General features: G+C 41.5%; 1 protein-coding gene across 1 annotated transcript in view; it reads right to left on the bottom strand.

Annotated features, from left to right (window-relative positions):
• Nucleotides 1–473: 473 nt before the first annotated feature.
• The window catches only part of LOC111864858 (mediator of RNA polymerase II transcription subunit 12), a 49,107-nt gene continuing 23,723 nt past the window's right edge, over nucleotides 474–25,857 (bottom strand). Inside the window, exons 25-41 of the mRNA XM_033751605.1 lie at nucleotides 25,236–25,453; nucleotides 23,414–23,453; nucleotides 21,341–21,526; nucleotides 20,196–20,291; nucleotides 18,856–19,138; nucleotides 16,767–16,966; nucleotides 15,861–16,045; nucleotides 15,467–15,593; nucleotides 14,134–14,292; nucleotides 12,756–12,998; nucleotides 9,481–9,651; nucleotides 6,517–6,703; nucleotides 6,219–6,375; nucleotides 5,474–5,583; nucleotides 3,456–3,742; nucleotides 2,011–2,187; nucleotides 474–754 (exon numbers count right to left, since the gene is read on the bottom strand). Of these exons, the coding sequence (XP_033607496.1) occupies nucleotides 596–754; nucleotides 2,011–2,187; nucleotides 3,456–3,742; nucleotides 5,474–5,583; nucleotides 6,219–6,375; nucleotides 6,517–6,703; nucleotides 9,481–9,651; nucleotides 12,756–12,998; nucleotides 14,134–14,292; nucleotides 15,467–15,593; nucleotides 15,861–16,045; nucleotides 16,767–16,966; nucleotides 18,856–19,138; nucleotides 20,196–20,291; nucleotides 21,341–21,526; nucleotides 23,414–23,453; nucleotides 25,236–25,453 (2,985 nt within the window). The 3' untranslated portion in view covers nucleotides 474–595. The remainder of the gene's footprint in view (nucleotides 755–2,010; nucleotides 2,188–3,455; nucleotides 3,743–5,473; nucleotides 5,584–6,218; nucleotides 6,376–6,516; nucleotides 6,704–9,480; nucleotides 9,652–12,755; nucleotides 12,999–14,133; nucleotides 14,293–15,466; nucleotides 15,594–15,860; nucleotides 16,046–16,766; nucleotides 16,967–18,855; nucleotides 19,139–20,195; nucleotides 20,292–21,340; nucleotides 21,527–23,413; nucleotides 23,454–25,235; nucleotides 25,454–25,857) is intronic.

The following is a 25,857-nucleotide window of genomic DNA, read 5'->3' as shown; positions in this document are numbered from 1 at the left end:
GAAACAAATCCAGTTCTTGAAACATGTTTGACAAATCTCAAGACAATGCACGCGATAACAGTCACGCCAACTTCAACACACTTCCGTCGGATACATTTAAGCTCAGCTTAAAGAAGAAATAGTTTGGTATGGACTGAAGAAGCAAGACATGAGAACAGATGCGGCCAAACTGCGGCTCGTGAATCCCATGCAGCTCTTCTGAACCATTACTGTGGGTCACAGACAAAATATCAGTCAATTCCTTTTTCAGGAATAGATTAATTATATCTGGTGTGTGCAAAGCATGTAGTTAAACATCTACACCAGCCAATCCTTGTCTGCAGCTCCAAACTTCTGAAAATTACCACATGCAGCTCCAGTGTTTGGTAATTGTGGCAACTGCTTCATTAAGATCCGACTGAAGGGTACAGAGACATGGGGAGTGAAAATAAATATACAATTTAGGGATGACCAGTGTTCACAGTGACACAAAGTTCTGCACAGAATTTACTGTCTTTATATACATCTGATCTGTACACCTTCCTTCCAACATATAGAACTGATGTGCTGACAATATGGACCGCAGATCCTGTCCCAGAGACAAACAAAAGTCTATTTAGTATGGAGGTGGCTGGTGGGAGTATGGGTGGTGCTGTTGGTTTGGCTGGTTGCCCCCCGCCTGCTGCTGCGACAGCTGTCGCTGAAGATGTGCCACCAGAGCCGGAGCCTGCTGGTTTGGTTGTTGTGCTGCAATCATCTGCTGCCTCATTCGCTGCTGCAACAAATGCACAACAATATACATTAACTCCCGGTGATCTGGTATGCAAGCATCCAGAATTCGCAAGCGACAAGTTATATATAGGTTATGGTTTCACCCAATCCAGTGAGTAATTGATTTATCCTGTCCTTGAAGAGGAGGTCCCATTTCAAAACAAGTAAATGTCTTTAAAAGAACACAAGTACAGTGATGGGTCCTGATGGTGCCCGAACCAGAAGGAATGTGGTGGCGAATGCCAGCACCAATTTACCTGACTGGCCGACCAGGTCCAGTAATGGTTGGGTTAGGCTGTGACCCACAGCTCACATTATTAGTCATTCACTTGCTTCTCACTGTGGAAGCCCAGCTTCAATTCCAGGTTGGCTGATGTGTGAGTTGTGTTGGACAATAGGACTGCTTTGGGTCCCAATAAGAAGGGACTCAGTCCCATCCCCAACTAATAATTGGTTTGCAATGTACAATCATTTCACAGTGGCTTAAAAGTGGTTATATGGGAATTTGAGATACTCAAAGCAGTGGCACTGTATCCACTGTCTAGCAAAAGTTTGCCACTGTTTTGGAGGAATGCCAGTACACTTGCACCAGACTGTACAGCAACAAATCTCAGAAGATGGTACTCTTCAAATGTACAGAATTCTATGAAATATTTAAGAAACCAATCAAATGCTTCCCAACTGTTGGTCTTCAATAGTGAGTTATCACATTCATGAGGGCTCAGACTCTTGTGTAGATTGATATGCTGTTTAAAAAGCCCAGAAGAAAACTATCACAGGGTTTAAATGTTTGTCACCTATAAAATTAAAATTCGCTTAGTGGGGGGTGGAGCCCAGCTGGGTCCACTTGGCACAGCGGCCACTGATTGGCCTATTGTACCTGCCCCAGGTGATTATGATGGAGGATTTGGTGGAATGAAGATTGGCAGGGAAAACCGAAGTACTCAGAGAAAACCCCACTTGACGAGACCCAGGATCAAGCCCAGGCCACCGCGGTGGGAAGCCAGTGACTAACTCCTTGAGCTATGGCGCGGCCTTGTCCCCTACAAATGAGACTTTACAGATTTCATCATACTAGAGGGAAGGCAGATACTGGGGCAGGACCTCAAATTTGCCCACAACTACTACCTCCACATCCTTTCAAATTCATTACTGATTAGTCCAAGTCACTGGAAGTGCCATTAAACAAATCACAAGTAAGTAAACCTAATCTATAATAAGCAGAGAAACGTGCGTGAGTGGTTAATGTTCCAAACTGACCTGCTGGAATTGCTGGTTTTGCTGCTGCTGCTGTTGGGCAGTGTGTGGTGGTGGGGGCCCCTGTGCGCCACTGGGGCCTCCTGCCCCTGCACGGCCATATGGAGGGGCTGGCTGTGGCTGCCCCTGTCCCTGCTGTCCCATAGGGCCACCCATTGCAGCCATTGTCACATTTGGAGCCTGCAAAATAACATAGACATTGGTTGAGGCACTATGCTACAAGCCAGAAGGTGGCAGGTTCAAGTCCCGATGAAGTCACTGGATTTCTTTTTTCAATTGACTTAATCCTTCCAGCTGCACTATGGCCCTGGGGTCAACTCAGCCCCTAACAGAAATGAGTACCAGGAATTAATTAAATAATTTTTCCTGGGGAGCAAAGCGTGGCTAGCGCAAAAGGCTGAAACCTTACCGCCATCTTTGAGCCGATTGTCTAGATAATGTGGGACCCTCAATGTCTCACAACCCTATGGGCCTTCACGGCATGTTACAGAGATAGCTTTATTTTTTACTTTTTTACTTTTACTAATCAGGGATGGGTTTCTCTATCAACTGTGCTCTGAAACTGGTTTCAGGAGAGATTGCTTTCTTGGAGAGGTGGCTTATATAGCAATGCTAACAGTACCTAGACCAGAGATGGGCAAAGGAACAGATTTCAGCATGCGTGTGTCTTGTCAAGCCCGAGACAGTTCACTGTAGCACTGCTGAAGTGCTGCCAATAAGTGCAAAATGGCAATATTCAGGCCATCAGTGTGACTTACACAGTTGGTGAGGGGGGGAGACACCTACTGAGTTGGGTCCCTTAAGAAGAGCTAACCTCAATCACTGGAATAGGTTCACTCTTTCTAAAGGACCCAACTGAGAAGGTGCCGCCCCCCCTCCCTCACCTGAGGATGGAAACAGATCCAGTTTCTGAAATGTCATGTTTTCTAGTTTGTAGAATTCCGGATGATGGAAAAAGTCCAAAATCCAGTAATGCTGAGTGTTATACACACTTGTCAGAACCTTTCAGAACCAACAACAAACCTTAACCAGTATAACCAGTATTCAACCAAGATTTGAACCAAGAACCATCTGAATAAAAGCCTACAGCAGTACCTCTTGTCCAACTTCTTTGGTGGGATGGTTTCTATAACGCCTGATTTTATTAGGGATTGGAAATGGCTGATGCTTTGGAATCAGTAGGAATGATCAGCACATATTGGACATTTTCCATTAGCCCTCTTTTTGGTTAGATACACACAATGTTTCAGAAGGTTCTGCGTCCATGATGAGGCAAAATAATGAAAATAACTCTGCGGTCTGCTAGACACAGGCAATCACTACTGGGAGGAATATGATGAGGAAGATGTGGTCAACCAGGACAAGAGGTAAGCAGGCAGATCCTGTCCCACCGCACAGTATTCTTAGATCTCACGTTTTACGCATGACAAACGCATTTCAATATTTACCTGTAGGTATGTAGGTCTTGCACCCTGTTGTACTGCCATGGCTCTCTGCTGGGCAGTCATACCACCCTGAGGGCCCATGTAATCCCCTGCTCCCCTAGGCTGTTGTGGGGCAATGGGTCCACCAGTGGTCATCATACCGGGAGGCTGCTGCTGCGAAACAAATCCTCCGCCCTGCTGTCCCGGAAACCCTCCCATCATTCCCTGTCCCGCTTGTCCCATGAGCTGCTGCTGTGACACCATCTGAGGTCCTGGCTGCCCTCCGTAACCAGCATAGCTCTGGTTCATTCCTACACAGCACACACTTACCAATCACAGGTGCTGAAACTTCAAAATAATGTACCTGCATCATCATTCATGGGTCCATTCCTATGGCAGCACGCACTGGTTGTAGTGAAGGCCAAGGCTCACCCAGGGCTGTAACGCCAAGTGGTAGGTAATGTGTCTGCATACTGATGGAGCCTTGTCGGGCACAACCTACATTCACGGGCTTTCGGTCTTCATGTAATAAGCACTCTCCAGTAACGTAAGCCCCCCATAAGTATATAACAAATTAGAAAATGTATATACAGCGCAACAATTCTGGGAAGTTCTTTCCTTTCCTTCTCTCAAAACCGTAAGATTTATGGGAAAAAGTACAGGACAAAAAATGTGTTTCGTTTTCCTCTACAAATTTTAGTTCAAAATGCTTTTCATTGCTATAAATATTCAGTGACTTGCAGTGAGCATACAAAAACACACGTCTTCACACAAAGTGCCCACTATTGTTGACCAATCTTAGTGAAAGCCCCCTGTACCAAACTGCATGCAAATCTGTGCATCATTTCTCAAGTTGTTACATGTGGACAGGCAGACATGGAGTGATAGGAATAGTTTTGCAAAACTTTTCCTTGTAAATACACCCAAAACGAACCCCCACAACATAACTCATCCCATAACTCAGTCACCATGCCACAACATGATGGTAACGATGTCTTTCTATGTCAAGCAGAACTTGACTGCTCTCAGCAACTATACTTCTTTGAAAATACTTAATTGGCTGTGTGTTGCATTGCTGCAACGAGCCATCACACGATTTGGCGAGACATGATTTGTGCTCTTTCAATGTTAATATTGTTACCCCAGTGAAAATCTGGCACCAGACTCACAGTACTGAAAGATGTAAATGCATGACATGTAAATAAATGAAATGAAAATGAAAATGAAATATGACATCCCCTGTTCCTGGTAGGTAAACTGCAACCAGCGTAACAAAGAAACTTAACCCGCAGACGCTCGTCTACAACTGCAGAAATCATTATGCATGCCGTCACTACATCCTTCTCTTTTCATGGCCTTTTAATTTAGTTTAAGTGGTTTTAACTGCTTAGCTTTAATACTCAGTGTAGGGCTGACAACCTCACTGCCATCTGTGAGCTGACTGTCTAGAAAATGTGGAGGTCTCAACATTTCACAACCCATGGGCCTCCACAGCCTGTTACAGGGATAGCTTTACCTTTTAAAAGAGGCATGCAGTAATGTAGTTAGTTGAGGCAGTGTGCTACAAGCCAGAAAGTCATGGGTTTGATTCCCCACGAGGTCATTCGATTTTTCAACTGGCCTAACTCTTCCAGCTGCATTCTGGCCCTGGAATCAACTCAACCTCTAAGAGAAACGAGTACCAGGAATAATCCTGGGGGATAAAGGGTGGCCAGCATATAAAGTTGACAAACTCACTGCCATCAGTGAGCTGACTGTCTAGAAAATGTGGTAGCTTCGACATCTTGCCATGGGCCACCAAGGCCTGTTACTATTACCCTCTTTACTGATAGTGCAATAACTTATGTAAAGTACTTCATGCAGAGTGTGCTGGCCAGTTATTCACATTTTAAAACAATCACTACACTTGATGGGACTCTACTTCAGCATATACATATAACTGCCAGGGCTAAAATCTGGGTGCCATATCCAAACCATGCAACTTGATATCCCCTGATCGTGACGACAGTGTTAAACTCCGCTGCAGAACATGCGGCCCATACCTTGCTGCATGCCGGTGTACATGGCCGGGGCACCCTGCTGCTGAGGGAACATTCCCTGCTGGGGTGGAGGCTGCATGCCGGGAGCCCCGTGCTGTGCTCGTAACTGCTGTCTGCAACCACAGACATCCAACAGCCAGTCTTTTTGCATTCTGAGACTTTCACACATGTTCATGAAAACATGCATCCTAGTAAGCAATTACCATATTTTGTACTATATTAGCCTGAAGATAGAGAGAGTAGCTTCCTCTGAAATGTCGGTAACCATCCACCAGATGGCCTGGTATCACATCCAGGAAGACTATAATCTGAATATGCCTGCCGATTCCATATCTCCCCAGTCCAGCTCTTCACGAAGATAACCAAACAAACTGCATTAATCTCTCCGCACTGTACTTCTAAGCATATTTGTATGCCAGGAACATGGCACTTGCATGAAAACCACCACAGCCAAAGAAATCAGCTCATTAATATTCAGCAAGCAGTTTCTGTGAGTAGATGGCATGAAATGTGACACACCAATGCTTAGAGGAAAGAACACACTTTCATATGACCTATACTTGCTGCTGTTTGAAGCTTACTTGAGGGAGTACTGCGGGTTTTTCTGCGTAACTCATGTGACCCCAAGGACGACTGACATTACTAGCAGCCAGTTCTATGTTAGAGTGTTAAGCAAATTACTGCTCCCAAAAGTTACATGGCATGGAATGGTGTGTAACAACTTTCTGCTGTATTCCACGCTGGGTACCTTATGAACTGCTGCCGTTGCATGCTCTGAGGAAACCCTGGAGGAGGCTGCTGGGATCCGAGGTACTGATTTGATGGAAGCCTCATCCGCAGCATCTGCGACAGAGCTTGTTTGGGATTTGACTGGTTTAGAGGACGCTCGAATCTTGGACCACCAACTGGAAGTTAATAAACACAAAGGGACCACCATTAATCTTCATTATACATTTTCAAGGTCCTCATTTACTTGTCTCTGATACGTACCACGAGAATTCACAGATCCAGAAGATATGGCACCAAGAACATGTAAATGAACAAACCTGCTTGTAACTGTTGTGAGGAATAGTAGCCCTGTTGTTGCTGCTGCTGTTGTTGTTGCTGCTGCTGTTGTTGTTGTTGCTGTTGTTGCTGTTGTTGCTGCTGGTTGTAGGTCCACTGAGATTGTGTTGGGAACATCGCACCCTGGTTCGGATAAGCCATGTGAGGTACTGGTGGTTGTGGCTGCTGCTGAAGATGTTAGATACATGCAGAAATATTTCAAATTAGTTCAGTTTCATTGAAACTAAATCAGTGCATCTCAGCACTGCAATTGAAGAATTTCAAATCACTTCACATATTTAAATCACAAAAGAAGCTATGGAAAAGAATGACAGCACTCAATATACACACACAGTGAGACACCCAATGAAAAAAGGAAGAAAATTGAAACTGACAAAGAACACAATGGAATCAGAAACAAGTAAATGGCTAAGACTGAGTCAATATACAAGGCAAACAAATGAGGTGGCATCTACTAATCTATAATTCTTCATTGCATTTTTTTTTTCATTGGCACTACAGCCCTCATTTGGGCCTAGGCCTACTTCCATGAAACTCTCCGTTTCACTTCGGTTTACTCAATCTTACACATACGGTAGGACTCCTTGGGCGGGTGATCAGCTCATCGCAAGGCCTCTACCTATACACAAATACAGAAAAACGGACACGAACATCCATGCCCTGAGTGTGATTCGAACCCACGATCCCGGCTTCCGAGTGAGCAAAGACAGTGCATGCCTTAGACCGCTCGGCTATTGTGACCAGCCCTTCATTGCATTTACTATGAGCAAATAAACGGCTCTGCCATGGGACATACCACACAGTGTTATTATCACATTTCAAGTTACCTCTCCATGTTCTTCCTTATCTCATCACAAAAGCTAATCTCAAATAAGGAAACATTTAAGCCCCACATTGGAGAGAACATTTATAAAACATGGCAGCCATAAAATAAAAGTCATTTTTCTTTATTTAACCCTTTACAGCACAGTGGGCATTACTACACATATCACCTGCTTTACAATTTGGAAGCTCTGCATTTATGTGTTCTGTACAATTCCTAAAAGCAAACAGTGATTACTTCTCTGAACAGTATTAATCATTGATTTTTGTAATGCAAATGGATTTCTTTTTCTTCTTCTTCTTGAGGTGGGAACTGAACTCTTAAATATTACTTAGATGAATTTCAGGCTTTAAAATGTTAATAATATACTCACCATTATTTGGTGTAATGACAGCTAATCAAAACAAGTAAATGTTAGATAAACCTATTCCAACTCAAAACTGACATATATACACATCTGCATGAACGCATGATCTGTGTCTTCCACAACAGGAGGCAACATACAGACCATATAAACATATCTGCATTATAGTGCATGCAAAATTACAAAACTGTTTAGAGACACTAACAAAATGGTCTCAAAGAAACAGATCCAAGGGTGTGAAACAGATTCATGTGGCTCAGGATAGGGACCAGTGACGGGATCTTGCGAAAACAGTAATGATAGTTAGAGGTACTCACAGGACTGATTGTACTCTAATGCAACTGGAAAAATGTTCATGACAATAAGCTAAAACAAAAACAAATAATGAATCAGGCCTACTTTATGCCGGAATATACAAAGTGTGAGGCAAGGAACCCAAAAATTCTGGCTTAGGTTCACTGAACACCTCCAAGATACATGGTTCAGAGTAACCTCACAGGATCTCAACACTGGCCATGAGCATGCACATCTCAGAAACACAATCTCTGATCTGGTCTACAGGTGAAACACAAGGGATGAATCTACACAGCTTGGTCCGTTAGAATAACCTCGGTCAGTCAGTCAGCATTTTCAGAACACCAGGCAACTGGCAAAACTGAAAATGTTGTAATCCTAAGTGCAATGCACCACAGACCTTAAGAATTCAGTGATAATGAAACGAAAATTATCTGTATGGCAAAACAAAATAAATTACTTCATGGACATTGCATACAGTACAATAATATATAATTGAGAACATCTGACAGATGACAAAGGTAGGTGTCGCCAAATGCTGCAAGTCCCATGAGCATGCGCGGCATGTGTACAGAGTGTGAAGGCCCAATTCTACGTACACATTCTGCTGCGGCTAGACGCTGCAGTAACAGCATGAACTTGAGAGAGTTATCAAAGTTCACCTACAGTAATTTTAGAGAAATCTGAAAATAAATTATTAACACATTTTAACAATTTTTGTGGGCGCCGACCCCAACTCACACACTGCAAACTGAACTAGCGGAAAGGAAACATAACTCTCATGGAACTTATAACTTCAACTGTGATCGACTGATCAACCAAGAAGCATAAAAGATTATGCCTGCACTGTCATGTGGTAACAGGCCACATTCTGCAGTTCACATATGACAGGAGCAGAGTGTCAGATCATTTCATATCACCTTCCTTCAACTGAGGGAAAGACAGTTCTTGCAGACTGCAGAGATGGTGCAAGGCATGCACACATATAGGAAGTAAGATAGTATAAAGAGTGTTATCCATGGCTTACAACACTGACAGGCGTAGTGCAAATGATCTAACGAACACAGGCTCTGTTCTCTGCAGCACAGTTTTTAAAAGAAAAATCAGTGTTATATGTAAAGTTTTATGAATACATAAAATTGGAACAACAAATACTATAAATAAGACTTTACTGAATGCAGAAGAAATCTGAAAGAACACTTTTACAGGACAAACTGTAACAGAACTCCAAAAAAGATCTTACAATATCAACCAAAAGGAAAAATAAGCCAGAGAAGTCCTCTGAAACAATCGAAGGATCCATTTTGTAACACCTGTAACATGTCTGAATACACCTGATGCTGTGGGTGATGATAACAATGATGACTGTACTGGAAGCTGCACAGACCAACATGAAACTACATTTTAAAAGCAAGAAATATGATTCACAAAAGACAAAGCTGTACATGCCTGTTCTATATATACCTGCACTTGCTGTGGCATGCCTGACATAACAGGCTGCCCATTGGCTGGAACACCAGGACCTCCAGCTTTAGGACGTCTTCTTCGCTGAGCCTTTGGTCTCTTGTTTCCCCCCACTCCTCTTGGTGACTGGTCGGAAGAGTTGGGGGTATCCGCTTTTCCATCATCCTTCAACTGGTTGCAGTACACACATGAACACTACGCTTCAGGGTTAGAAAAGGCTCACCCTCTATGGAAGGCACTGCATATACCCCCCACCCCCTGCCTACCTCCTTCGGGATCACATAGACACTCATAACGTGAATAATTTAGTAATAGTAACACTGATAACTGAATTTTTGTGCAACTTTACGCTAACAACACAGATTACACAGCAGGTATGTGTTTAGTAAATGCAAATTTCCCCACGGGCTTAATTAAGCATGATGCCATGTAAATGTATGTAAGAGTGGAGGTATAACTCCATGCAATCTTAATCTTGGGCACTAGGTGAAAGGGAGTGGTCAGCTTCATGCTCCAGCTACTTTAACCCCATAAACAGACTCTAGGTGCACCCGAGTCAGCCTGGACACTGCGCATTACAGGTCAATATCTCCCTACACCGGGAATCAAACTCTGACTTTCCAGTTGTCATCCAGCCTCAATCCTAGTCCCCACACTAGCTCACCTGTTCTTTTCTTTATGTGTGGAGCATGCAAAATATTACTAATTTGCGTAGCCAAGAAATATCCAGATAAGTTGTGAAATTTACACATTTTACTGTAAAATACTGTGCTCTTTGGAAACGACCTGGGGCATCCATTTCCACACGGCATCTGAAATCACTTCCATTTTATAGTAGCACCACACATTCTGACAGAACTGAATGCAGGTCCACAGACACAAATAAGCTACAAAAAATGACAGCTGTTATGAGATTTGAAGTTCTCACAGCGGTGTGACTATGAAGGGTATCGTCTTCTGGGTTGCAACGCTGCATACTTCGGACAGAACCAGACGTTCTCGAGGAATAGGTCATATAGCCTGTTACCTGCTTCTGCTGGTTTCTCACTTGACTCACTCTTTGGTCGCAAAGATGATGAGGATATGTCACGCTTTCCCAGAACCACTCTGTGTTTTACAACCCAGATGACTATACTCCTCAGTACAGTTTTCGTTGCATCACATCCCACATGCAGGAAAACACAGAGGCAATACTTAATTTCAGGTTCTCATGGCAACAACTACGAAGAGGGCCATCTTCTGGGTGTCCCATTGTGCATCCCAACACAAACGCACAAACATTTCAGAGGAATGAACTGCTCCATCTTCAGGGTCAAAGAGGGAAACCAACCAAGCAACCAGCAAGTGGGGAACCCTCGTGGGTTGCTTCCTTGGCTTACTCTTTGGCACTGAAGATGGACGTTACTCCAAAACATCGGTGAACTTCTACTGAGCCACACAGTTACACATTCCAGAAGACCCCTATTTCTACACCAGATCGCGCACCTCTGCTCCAGTTTTCTGTCCCACTCAATATGAAGTCACACAGAAAGAAGCACTGGAGAATCAGTAAAATTAGGAAACTTACATCTTGACTTCTGCATCCTGCTTTACTGCTTAATAATTTAATTTGCAGGGGCAGTCTGGGATGTGCAACTTCTTGTTGTGTCCGTAAACTGGTGCTGTGCTATGTTGCTGCATATTATAGATTATTCAAGTCACTGATTCAACCATCTTGCGTGCACTATTTCTTTCTAAAACTTATTTAAAAGTTTTCCACATCACACTACATGTTCTGACCAACACTGGTCATCAGTCATTTAAAATTATTGGTGAAAAACTGTTTTGCTTCCATTTTATATGAGTATGTAGTTTCAACATTTGACATGTGGTCCCGTGTATGTGCCTGTGTATCTGTAACACATGTATTAAAATGTTTGTGCCTGTGTTTGTGATTCTATACCTGCTATGTTATGTGCATATGTTCATTTTTAATTATGTTTTAATAATGTGGGACCCTGAACCTCTCACAACACTATGTGCCTCCACGGCCTTTTAAAAAATGTAAAGGTATCCCTGTAACAGGCCGTGGAGGCCCATAGGGTTGAGGTTCCCACATTTTCTAGACAATCGGCTCATAGATGGCAGCAAGGTTGTCATCCTTATGCGCCGGCTGCCCTTTACCCCCAAGAATATTCCTGGTATTCATTTCTGTTAGAGGCTGAGTCGACCTAAGGGCCAGAGTGTGCTTGAAGGATTAGGTCAATTGGAAAAATCCAGTGACCTCATCGGTCATAAAAGTTTTATGTTTGCATTGTACTCCTCAAGAAGGGCTCAGCTCCATAAGTAAGTAAGAAGTTTTTAAATAAGTTTCAGAAAGATGTGTCACATGTGAGACAGCTGAATCAGCGACTTGAATAATAAGCAAAATGTGCAACAGGATGCTGCAATGTAATATTGAAGAGTATTACAGATGTTTCTTCAACTTGTTTTGGCCATGTAATGACCTGTTAGATATGAAAACCTTTTTCTTTTTTGAACCAATATTTCACATTGCCAGTACTCAGCAGTTTCCAGAACAGCAGAAACACTTTAGAGGTAATTTAAACCAAGCTTCAAGAGAGTAGAACAATGAACTAGAATCATGCAGCACGGCAACTATGTAAAAAATCTATTTCTATAGTAATTCACAAGAAACCAGCACACCATCAGCCTATGAACACGACACAGAATTTCACCTGTAGGAATAACCCTGTGAATTAAGTAAGAAAGTTAAACAGCCTCCTCTGCAGTATACACGTACGATCAGTTTTGTCTCTCATGTTACTCCTATGCTTACACACGTGAATCCATGCACCGTCTTTCCTACTCGACGTAGTTTTTTGTTGCAATTTCAAGAGAGAAGGCCATCTCATGTCACATCTTTAGGTCATACTCCACCACTCCGCTGCATGCAATGGTTGCTGTCCATGATTTCTTTTCTAAATTTGCAACCCACAAAATACTGCAATGGCAATCGCAATGTAAATGATAAAATAACATGTAGTAACAAACAATAACTATATCAAAAGAAAAAATACATTACTTGCCAAAATATAATAAATGAAATAACACAAAATGAATAAAATTAAACTGGCAACGAATTTAAGTTCAGGAAGAATGTGATTGAAATGTGTCTAAGGCACTGATTGCTCTGTAATTACCATAACAAATTTCTGCCTTCTTTTCACTACCACACGTAGACACAAACAGCTTTGTTGGTAAGAAAGTGGCCTTTCAAAAGGCTGAATACTTACTGGTTTCTCTTGAGGGGGATCCAGATCTTCTGGTGGGAGTGGTGGAGGATCCAGAAAGTAGGCTGGGCTCTTCAGCAAGGAGTGTGTGTGATATTTCAAAAGCCTATGTGTATCTTCATACCACAATGGCTTACGTTCCATGCGCACAGCTCCGAACCAGGACCAAGACAGAGGGGCTGGGTTCTTGTGGCCTTCTAGCAGATCCCACGGACTTACTCGCTGCTTTTCAAACACTTGCAAACCCTGTGAACATATTTGTAGTAATTTACAACTTTTTTGTTTCAAATTTTAATCATTTGACACACACTACTTTACTTTGAGCATAATGTGGACTACTGAAATAAACTGTACCATATCAAAATTTCCATTTATGACTGTGAGGTCAGATTGCAGATGTACTGCCCCTAACTACAAAATAAAAAGACATTACTACAACAGCTATCAGTCAGCAAAATGAAATCATTACTAAACCATGAACAGTGCTATCATCTGGATGTATCACCATGCAATCCAGCAGAAGTACATGAACTTTTCAGAGCAACACTCTGCTGCCATGTTCAGGGCCAAAGAGTAGTCAGACAAGGAACTGACAGAGAACCAGGATGTAAGCAAGAAAACAGCACTGTTCACAGCCACCACTGGGAGAACCTCAAATCCAGGCTTCGCTTTCCACCTGCTTTTTACAGGCTACATGCTTTGCTCCTCTTTGGCCCTGTAAATGGTGGCAATATGTTCCTCTGAAATGCTCAGCTTTCTAACACTGAATATGAGAAAATGATAGAAAAGAGTATATACTCATAAAATACACAGAAGTTTGGATAAAGCAAGCAAAGACAATGCTATGAGCCAGATTATAAATGCAGCTAAAGGACTGACACTACAGGCCCACTTGTGGAGGTAAGGCTCCAGTCACTCTGACTTCAGGACTAGCAGGAGGTGAGTGCTTAGTGTCATGCATTGGCTGCTTTATGCCCTTTGTATCCACTGGATAGGAAGCCGGCTGGGTCCTGGAGATGATAGACATGATGAAGAGAAAGAACAGCTTCCCTGCCAGGACTCAAACCCCGATATAACTGAATGTGAATAGTTCAGATGTCATGTAAAACTTCACTGATTAAGATAAGACAGGAAATCAATACAGAAGATATGAATTACAGATTGAAGATGGGGAATCATCAGAAATGGAAGAAATATTAAGATGTAACTCGGTAAATGGCTCAAATGCAGAATTCTTCAAATACCTGATTAGAATCTGAATTCATGCCAGGTCTCCCTCTACCTATATCCATACCACTTCTCCATGCTTGGTTTACCCTGAAGACGGAGGAAGCAGGTTCCCATGAAATGCTGGTAACCATCCACCAGATTATGTGCTTACCTGCTTCTTGTCTATCGAATCAAATCCTGCAATCTTGTTGCCCTTAGTGTCAGTAAGACATCCCATTGGCTGACAGACCACCACTTCTGCAGTCACCTTTGGCAGTGGTAACAACTGCCGAACATACTGAATTGAAGGTGAGGTACGGTCTCCCAATTCCTGCATGAAAAACATCAGACTAGTGAGGGCTTAAATACAACTGACTCAGTTGGCAGGTGGCTCAACGCCATGCAACGAGCACTGCACCGAACATGTTGGTATATATGTTTCATAGTCTATCTTCTGTGAGAAAGCCAAACTGGTAACACGATTCCCAAGACATTTTGATCAGTACGTACAAAGTAGCCTAGGCAGGGCAGTGCTCATCATTGTCACTATGTTGATACGTCGTTCTCGTGCTGTTTCTATGGAAACAAAATGCAAAGTCAGCTATCTAACATAACATATACAATACACTTTGGTCACTATAAACGAAAATGCTCTCTCTACTTGCAAACTATTTATAGCAATAAATAGACGTTTGTTTGCACTAACAGAGGATGAGAGTCTTGAGAAATAAAATAATACAAAACAAAGAAATGGCTCATGTTCTTCAATGTCCTGCTCCTGCAAGCGCAAGTTCTGAGCAATATTTACAGAAGCCGTTTCAATGCAGAGAGAAGGGAGACAGAAGTGGGACAGGAATGAGAGGATGGACAAATAAGAGAGATGAGAAGGAAATATTGGAGAGAGAAAAAAAGATAACTATATGTTTACAGGAGACTTCCCATTACATTTTTAACAGGCGTTACATTAGTGCTTATAAAGTTTAAGTCACTGTGCAACTTGGTAAAAATGTGGTAACTACCAAAATAGTTCTGTGACATTTTATCAAGCTTGCAACTTGTAAGTTTCTTCAAATACATCGCAAACTTCTGAAGCAGCATGGCATGCACTTCATTTGGTCTCTCACAACTCAATTTATTTAACTCACTGACTGAGATATGGATATATATACATATATATATACAGCTGCACTTCTGAGATCTGGCGATCTCATGGCAGTCAGGATTTTACTTCTTATCACCTGGGACTGGCACTGTGTGCTCTGGTATAGAAAGATGCCGAAGTTTTGGAGGAACCAGCTGTCCTCTGGTTTTGGCACAGACCATCACTTGCCTTACACAGTCTCACAGGTTCAGTAGTGACGGAAAAGGTCAGGACAACAAGCGTGTTGCTCTGAAACACTGGTAGCTCTCTACCACACAGATGACAGTATCTTCACATCAGAGGTGTCAGGACATCATAAATCAGAGCCACACTTCGCTGTGTTATGAGAGTGAACATTACGAACCTTCTTGAGTTTCTTCATGAGATTCTGATAGTGTTTGCGATTCTCCTCCTTTTCAGACTGCGAATCTGAGACAAGCGTCGAGTGTATCAATGTTGCCAACATGTCTATCACAACAGTGAACAGCTCCCTACAAGAGATATCAGACAAGCAAACTTCATGGGGCTACTCAGCAAATTCCCAGTCCTTAAGGAAACAAAGAACATCACTGGGCTCACAAAGCCTGCAAATATGAGTTCAGTTACAAATTAATAATGTTATCATCATACATGAAGAACAAACAGAGACGAATGTAAGGAACTTGAGCAAATACTTTCAAATTCCAGGAATGTGAGCAGTTTGGGAAGAGAAAGGGACATAACCAGGGAAGGAAATATGCAAATTATGTGGCACTTACGAATTATTATTAAGATCAATGACTGCATAACTGATCAGCTGCACAAGGAGAATCGCCCAGTCTGTGGTGACAGTTGTGTTTCGCTGGATTGTGTCAAACATTCCTCCAACAAGGCTAAACCTCAGCTGAAGTGCGTCTTGCATCAATGCTCGTCCTTTGGGATCTTCATAATTTGACAGTCTTTCCTAATTACATAACACATATTACAGGATTTCAAGTTTATTTTGTAACTGCTAACATTGTCATCTTAGCTTACACAACATCACATTTCTCTCTACTGAATTAAATAGTTCAATGGAGCACCATTAAAAATACATTATGTAGAAAACAATTATCTACATAAATTTAACTTCAGTTTATATGTATGACATTTTCTAAAATATGTTTTGAGATCAACTCTCTAATAAAACAAAAGTATTAAACAAGTTAGGCAATGTATGCACAATTATTATTTTATACCCGAGATGCGTGCATACACACATATGGATCTTGATCTAAAAAATCTGCTATTTATAACAAAAATTGGAACGGGTTGATACATTTTTGTAGAACTCTGCAACATCAAATTTCATGAAAATCTGTTACTCATGCAGACAGACAGACAGACATGGTGAAGACAACAGGTACAGTTTGTAAGTTTTTCTTGCAAACACACCCAAAAAAAAAAGGGAAGTAACACTATGGAACCAGAACACAAAACATTCAGCACCACTAATACCAAAGGCGAGCTACTGAGACAAGCTCTTTCTAGCAGGACCAACTGGTTATTTTGCTCCTTGCACCTGACGACAGAAATGGATCCAGTTTCTGAAATGTTAAGCACATGAAGTACACTCCAGACAATGGACAGCGTCTGACACAATGTTCATGTAACAAGCTCAGGGCTCAGTCTCACACCCCACTTACATCTTTGGAAAGCATGAGGAACTGGTTGAGCTGAGAATGTAGGGAAGTGAGCAAGCCTTCTCGCTGCTCATCTTGACCCTTCAAGCAAGTCAGAACCAACGACAAGAATGGCTGATGGCTCAGAAGTGATGAACTTCGCTGCACATTCCGTTCTTTGTCACGGTTCTTTGAAGACCAATTTCCACTCTCCAGAACTTGCCCTTCAAAATCAATAAAAGAAATCTATTAAGAAGACAGATGTGAGGAAACAAATCCAGAAAACATCTGCTTTAATTAGAGGCTTTTCTCTTTGTAGTTGATTTATTTATGGTATATTTAATTGTGTTCAACAATCTTCCACAAAGTATTAAAAACTTGGGCAATGATACTAAAAAGTTTAAATCAGAGTTAAAGAATTATCTACATGCTCATTCCTCCTACTCTTTAGATGAATACTTCAATGTAAATAGAGAATGATGTAAAATTAAGTTATATTAATTTTTAAGCTAAAATTGCCTGTACTTATGTATGTAACCTTTTGACTTGTTCTGTATCCAAAGGTACTAACCTGCTTAGGATTTATAGAATGTAAATAAATTCAATTCAATTCAATTCAATTACAGCATGAGGGCCATATCATAGCTCAGGCAGTTAGTTGCTGGCTTCCCACCATACCAGCCTGATCTGGCCCCAGGTCAGGTCATGTGGGATCTGTGGTGGACAAAGTGGGGCTTCTCTGAGTACTTCAATTTCCCCTGTCAATTCTCATTCCACCAATTTCTCCATATATATTTATCATCCTGTACATGGCCTTAAACACAGACATCATCATTAAATAACCAAATGAACCGCCATAACTGCCAGTACTTCAGACTATACACAGTATAGCGTCAAGTCGCAGAAAGATTAATAAATGAACTGGAAAGGACGTGGAAGGAAGTGTCTTGCCCTAGTTCAAGCCACCAGGCCAGAATTTGCCTGGAGTTAAGATATGGGGTGTCTCTACAGAGATGTGAACTGCAATACACGTCACAACTGTTACAGCCTAAGCAAACTTGCTTTGCTGGATGAAGGCAAACAGTGAACTGCAAAAAATCGTGGAGGAAGTGGTCATGGTCAATTTTTTTATCCTGGCAAATGCCTGGAGGAGCTTTGGAAAACCACAAAAAACCTCAATCATTTGCTAAGATTGTACCTTAAATTGGGCCATGACTGTTGCCCTCAAAATCATTTCCAATTAATTTATCATCATCCCATCACTTGGGGGTACGCAGTAGCATAGTTGGTTGAGGCGCTATGCTACATGCCAAAAGGTCACAGATTCAAGTCCCGATGACGTCATTGAATTTTTTTAATTTACCTAACCCTTCCAGCTGTACTATGGCCCTGAGGCTGACTCAGCCTCTAACAGAAATGAGTACAAGGAATATTCTTGAGGGTAAAGGGCAGCAAGTGCATAAGGCTGACAACCTCACCGCCATCTGTGAGCAAATTGTCTAGAAAATGTGGGAACCTCAACATCTCACGACCCCATGGACCTCCACGGCCTATCATAGGGGTAGCTTTACCTTTACTTTACTTCATTCCAGGGAATGCGGCAGTGTAGTTGGTTGAGGCGCTATGCTACAAGCCAGAAGGTCGCGGGTTCAAGTCCCGATGAGGTCACTGGATTTTTTCAATTGACCTAATCTTTCCAGCCGCACTATGGCGCTGGGGTTGACTAAGCCTCTAACAGAAATGAGTACGAGGAATATTCTTGGGGGTAAAGGGTGGATGGAGCAGAAGGCTCACAACCTTGCTGCCATCTGTGAGCCGATTGTCTAGAAAATGTGGGAACCTCAATGTCTCACATGGGCCTCCACAGCCTGTTACAGAGACAGCTTTACTTTACTTTACATCCCATCACTTGATACTATGTAATTCAAATTACTGATGTTAAATAAACTACAAGTGCATCAATAAATAAATACTCTGTGTCCTATCCCAGAAACCTGCAATCTGCAAGACCCAATTTGATATGTATAACAAAAACAAATTCTCCATCAACATTACAGGCTCCCATGAAGGGAGCAAATGGAGACAAAGAGCAGGTTAACGCTTTGTGGCTTACCTGCTACTTTGAGCACTCTGCCTTGCACAGCACTCGGCAGTTTGGAAACTAACGGGGCCACAAGCCATATTGAACCAGGTTTGTTCGGCCTCAAACCACTTCGGTTCTCTTCCTTGCCATCCAAACCACCGGTTGCTCCACCGCTTGTAAGTTGGAACACATCAATCGCTGCCTTAGCCACCGTGTCGAGCCACTGGTTCAGTTCGCTGGAGCCGGGGGGAAACTGCGTGAACATCAGCTGGAGATCCAGCCAAGACATTCTAAGTGTCCACTGGTCCAGATTCTGCAAAACAAATGACAGAAATCCTATAAGGGTTTGTGACACATGATGTTGGTTGCTGTCCATTGTCCGGGATACACTGAAAACACAAAACATTTCTGAAACTGGATCTCTTCCTAACATCAGGCATAAGGAGGGGGGACGAATATTGTATTTAGCTGGGTCCTTACACCTGATGGAAACAGATACAGTTACCAAAATTCTGTGTGTCTTAAATACAGCCCCAACAATGGGCAATGTCCAAAATAACTGCTGCAAAACAAATGTGAGTTTAAAAGATGTTTCTTACCAAGAAGAGAATGTATATGTTTTCAAGCCTAATACATCACTAAAGTAAATTTCAGTTTCAAAATCCCTGGTGAAATGTACCTAAACTTGATGGCACTTTTAGCCTATTTTCATTTCTCAAAGAAAGCATATGACATCACCATGCTGTCTGTGTGTGTCCCATTTCAACCTTTGAAGCAGGTGACTGAATTTCATCAACCTTCGTATGTTATGCCAAGGTCACCCAAACCTAGCACTTCTCAATTTCCTGCAAGGACTAATAACAACATGGCGGATGTTAAAACCGCACAATTTGAAAGTGACAATATAGGGTTCTTATATGAGGAATGGTGCCATCTCAGAAAAATATGAAATACTGTTAAGGTATTTTTCATTTCTGGAATGTAAAAATAACATGGTTCTGTTTTCTTTCAGTCTGATGCTAATAACTAATAAACTGTTTCACCCAGGTATGTGAAATTTGGCACATGAACAGACCATAAGCATAATAACTACACATTATGAATGTAATATTGTTTGAAGGTCAATAAGTACAAACGTGGCAAAAGTGTGAAACTCTGAAGCTATATCTGCCAAATTAATGTAGAGCGAATCTGTACTCAGGTACACATTTTCCACAAAAAATAAAAGATAAAGCAACAATAAGAGTAGAAATAGATCTGGTGGACTGGAAATGTATGTAGCAGGAAGGTGGACTATGAGTTCTGCCAATGATGCACTGATATCTTCCAGATCTCTCCATTTCTGTAGTTCATGAAACAGTCATACCAACCTCCAGAATCCTAGCAATAATATCCCTCTGATCAAGTGATTCTTCTGTGGCAGCTGTGGTCTCGGGGTAACAGATCATATGCAGCAGACGCTGAGCCTAAAACAGAAACATGCTTCAGGCTGCTGTCTTCTCAATTGCACTGCTGTGTGCTCTCAAAGGTGTTTACCAACATTTCTGGAACAGCTTGCTGCCTCCAACTTCAAGGTAAAGATGAAACACTGGTAACACCTTATGAGATCATATACTGTTGTAACACATTTACTTACTTACTTACTGACTCATGGAGCTGAGCCCTTCTGAAGGAGCCGCCAATTCTGCAGCTACTCAAGATTTTCCTAGCATTTTATGGAACCCGAAGGTTCATTACAATGTTCACAAGAGCCCTCCACTGTCCCTATCCTGAGCCAGATCTATCCAATCCATACCATCCCATTCTATCTCTCTAAGATCCATTCTAATATTGTCCACCCACCTATGTCTTGGTCTTTCCTGTGGTCTCTTTCCTTCTGGCTTTCCCACCAATATCCTATACGAATTCCTCGTCTCCCCCATTCGTGCTACATGACCTGCCCACCTCATCCTCCTTGACTCGATCATTCTATTTATACTTGGAGAAGAGTACAAGTTGTTGTAATACATAATAATCTTAATTTTCACCACGATGCCACAAGTCTCAAAATATGTCCATCAACCAACATGTCCCAATCCACTTTGCAATCAATCACTGATGATTGTTTCCTTCAAGCTTTCTGCATGCCATCTAACATGACTCGCTTGGGGCAGTTGCAGTAAAACAGCCATTAGCATATTGTTATTCATTCACTGCAGCATTTCCATCAAAAGATGGCTCTGAGTGTCATATACCAAGGTTTAGAAGAAAGAACAGGCTTCCACATGACATATTTGTGCACTGTTTGGAGTTCACCTGTGGCAAGTACTGTGTGTTTTCCTATCTAAGTGCATTTACCCCAAATGGCCTTGACTTGTCTAGTTTTGTACTGGGGCTTGGAAATCAAATGATTTAACAATTCTTATAAAATTATTATTAATTAATTAATTAATTTACTAACAATGACAGCAAAATTTGTTGTATAGTCTGAACTATTGCCAATATCTTTAAATATATAAATGTATACATGTCTTACTTGTTTAGGTGTCAACATACTGTCGAGCAGCATGTCAGTGTGGCAAAGCTCCTCAGGATTTTGGAGACACCTCTCCAAGACCCACTCCTGACTGCAGATCTGACGTAGCACATGCTGGGCAAAGTCTGACAACCCTGCAGCAGTTTCCATCGTACTTGCAGTTCCTCCTATAGATGATGTCATTGCCCGAAGAAGACAGTCAATAAATGACATTATATAAAAACAAATTAACAAACTCTATATAAATGGTTATTCTTCGATGAATAACTGAATTTGGGGGTATATTCACAATCCTGCGCAGCATCTATTAAACCACTCTGTTCCTCTTCAGAATCAACTGATTTTCATGAAATTTGAAATTGGGGAGTTTTCATAAATTCTCATGACACACAGCAATTCTGTTTAAAATCAGACAAGGATGATGAATATTTTACATGAAAACACGCATACATGCATTTCTGAATGTATCTTCAGCAGAACTGATTATATATTTACCAGACCAAAAAATATTTGAAATGCAGAGAAAAATGAAAAACATATCTTTACAGCAAATTATCTTTTCTTGCAGGTCTTACAGTGATTTCAAGACAATCAAACAAAAATTGTTACACTATGTTTACACTCCCTAACATGTATATACAACAATCAACAAAGATCTTCTAAACACATGCTACAAGGATCACTAATTTTCTTATTCTTGATAATAATTATATAAAGCTNACAGGCAAGCACTGCGGCTATATAAGGGAACTGCACAGCAACTGCGAGTCAGTTGTAACGTAACAGTCGCCGAGTCGAGTTGACATATAGCAGCAGTCGCCGAGTTCAGTAGTTCCGAGCAAGCCTACGAGTCAGAGTGTGTTATCAACAGCCCTCAAGGCAGCAGCTTGCGAGCAGAGTTGGAATCTAGCCAGCGGCGTGCCACGAGTGAAAGTGTGTAATTCAGGGAGACTTGTATAGTTCCCACGTTACTAATACGTGAAGACTCTTCAAGATAGTGTGAAGGGATTTGGTTGTAGGGTTTGTAAAGTGTGGAAACCCGTAATATTGTGATAAGCAATTGTAGCCGTTACTTGTAGATTGTTCAATAAACCAATTAACGATCTCTACGGCGTATTCAGTAACGAAACACATTACAATATATATGTAATTAAAATATAATACTACTGAAGAACTCAAATACTTTTCTAATATATCTGAATATATACTTAAAATATTTATCACAATAAACAACTGAGCAAGGCTGTTGGCCATGTCATTTATAATTCTTTCTTAGTTTCTGGTGTTATTCGCAAGTGTTCTCACATCATCCTTTCTTTTCTTGGGTCCTTAACATCCATTTTAATATTATCTACTCATCTATATCTAGGTTTTCCAAGTTACTTTCAGATTTTCTAACTAAAAATATGAATGTATTTCCATCTCTACATGCCCCACCATTACCTCACCAGACAATTCTGAACTAGGCATCCACTTCTGATTCTCACATTCTACTTTTCCTAAAACCTACGTCATAAGCCCATTCATTTATTTCACAGTTTTCCAAATGGCTGTTTTGTAAAAATTCTGTTTGCATTCATTATGTGCCCATTCTAGCTACATACCCAGATTAATGAACATAAAACATATATACGGTTATGAAGATTATTATCATTTGGGATGTGAAGGCAAGCAGTGAGGCAGAGAGGTATCGACCGTTGAGAAAGACTTGCTACATCATCTCCAGGGCAGCAGAAGCAACAGGTTTCTGTCAGAATGCATGGCATCACATCCCAAACAACTGCAATATGCTGGATCTTCGAGGACAGGTTAATAAATCAACAACATCAGAGATGACACTTGACACAGTTATATGGTTTTAGTGGAATATTAGTGCCATTTTGACAATTTTCCTGAACAAAGACGCAAAGAACAATGAACAACAAAGCAGAATTATTTTTTAAAGAAAGTCATAAGAGCAAAGTAATAATCCATTAGTGGGGAAAGACTGGAATAAAAATGAGGGTTGGGGGGGGGGGTAAGCAAACAAGTAACACAGTAAGCAACGAATGAGTGACAGAGAGATAAGACAAACCTTTGTCCAGTTCTTGTAGCAGGTTCCGCATCAACCACCCTGTGAGGTCAATCAAACATAACACAAATATTTATGGAGCAATGCGTGGCACACTGAATGTGTGAAACTTACAACTTGCATCACTAAGACTGCAGTTGATTTCAGCTTCTCACAGCGCTGACTATGAGGGGTACCATCTTCTGGGATGTGACACCATGCTGTCTGGTAGAAATTTGCTGATGTGTTTGAGGAACATACTGCATCCATCTTTGAAGCCAAAGAGTAAGCCACACAACCAGCAAGAAGCATGCCGGTTGTGTGACTTACTGTACCTTCAGCCCTGAACGTGGCGACAATGCATTCCTCAGAAATGTTGGTGAACTTCTATCAGACTGCACACTGTCATCTCCGAGGAGACAGCAGTCTTCAATGAGACTCTGGTTCATAGTACTTAACTGCATACATCACTACAGAAGCATTTACAAATTTCCTGAAAATAAAACTTCAGATCATCTTCGAGACTCAAGATATTCCAAGTTGAACAACAGTTTAGTATAATTTTAATATATGCATAAAGCTTGGATACTAAATAGGAAATTGCTGCAATTATCAGCACCATTACTGAATTTGGATGACAAAATCCACCAAGAAAAGAATATAAGTGCACACGCAACATTTCTTACCCGCAAAGACAAATTCTGCGTAAAATATGTAACCTCAGTAACTTGAAGTTCTAGAATACAATAATAGATTTGACATAATAACAATGTGCACTAAACAGTGCTGCTACCTAGAGGAGCATTATGAAAGTTTCTGGCACGGTTGGACAATGCGATATTAACTAAAACACAAACCTTCCACTGCTATTCACTGCTGCCAACTTCTGCTCCTATCTGTAACTAATACTGACTCTAACTGCCAACATACATGACAAGAAGAGAAGCAAGTGTCAGCCTTTTATATATAAGGATATGGATACATGGATAAAGGATGTAAGTGAAAGATCAAGGACAATTCACTACAAGGACATAAAGAACTTCAGCATGGGCAAATAAATGCCCAGGTTTCAACTGAACTGTGATTCAGAATGATCTGCTGTAGCAGACAACAGACACATTGCAACTGTGCGGTAAGTGCACCTGGTACCAGCTGTTGTTTGAAGAGGTTGAGGAGGAGGAGGAGTAGAAAAATAAAGAAAAAGGAAGGGGAAGGAAAAGAATTTCAAGAGCACAGGAAGAACATGGAGGGAAAAACAAGAGTTGACACTTCAAAATGGTTTGTTTCTATGCTTCTGCAAACACGAGTTTCAGCTTGACCCACGTTATATGGGTTCAGATGCCTAAGCTGCCAGGAGGCATCCACAGAATTCTGTATGAACAGTGCTCTCAGTTCTACACTGCCCCTGCAACCAGGGGAACTAACTACTTACAGCATTATGGACACATTAATGGACAAGACGATAAACAAAGAAAATTAGAAAAAGAAACAAGATTTGGAAGTTCTCATGACTATGATGAACATGTGACGTCACGTCGTTTGACAAGATATATTCCTCCAAAATGTTGGACCAGTCTACCAACCTACATGACATCACATCCCACATGACTGTCACCTGAAACCACTTTACTTAAAGAACTTACTGTGAGTTACTGCATATTTTCACACACAGAACATCGCATTTTCCCTTCTTCGTACGTACAGTAATTTTCCGCCTGTACATTTGTCCCTACTCCAGCTTATCGTGAAGCAGCCATATTCACTGCACTCTTGCTAACACGAACCCATATACCATATGGCTTCACAATATCACATACTGAATTAGAATGTGTCAGTGAGACCCACCCCAGATCTAGCAGGGGGTCTTCTCCTCCACTCAGAATGTCACTCGTGCCCAGGATGTGACTGATGCTCAGTTCTCCGCCCGACGAACCAGAGATCGGAGTCTTATTGCTCCCACCAGCAGCACCAGACGAATGCATCTGCTGTGACTGCTCTGGTTTGCTCTTGCTGCTTGGGGTCTTGCCCTCCCGTGCTGTCGCATCTCCCACTACTAAAATTGCCTACAAGAAAACAATGCTCAGTCTTCATAACCTTCACTGACAGGAGGAGTAGGAGGGGATCTTAAATTTCACAGCACTACAGGGTTGAAGACTACATGCCGTATTTACGCATGTATAGGCCGCGTGCGTGTATAGGTCGCAGCACAATTTTCAGACAGAAATTATAGAAAAAATAATTTTCTTGGAATATTATTTCAGGAGTATTACACCCTGTATTACTAATTATGAATATAATTTTTTTTAAATGAAGTGTGATTTCGAATATTTCGAATATAAGCTGCACCCGAGTTTTCCTCTTGAATTTTTGGCAAAAAATGTGCGGCCTATACATGCGTAAATATGGTATTAAGTAGAAGGTAGCAGTTTATTGCTCTAAAATAGGAGACTTTTGCATTTCGTGGTAG

The sequence above is a fragment of the Cryptotermes secundus genome, unplaced genomic scaffold (genome assembly GCF_002891405.2).
Source record: "Cryptotermes secundus unplaced genomic scaffold, Csec_1.0 scaffold1951, whole genome shotgun sequence".
NCBI lineage: Eukaryota > Metazoa > Arthropoda > Insecta > Blattodea > Kalotermitidae > Cryptotermes > Cryptotermes secundus.
This window is presented reverse-complemented; position numbering and strand designations above follow the sequence as displayed.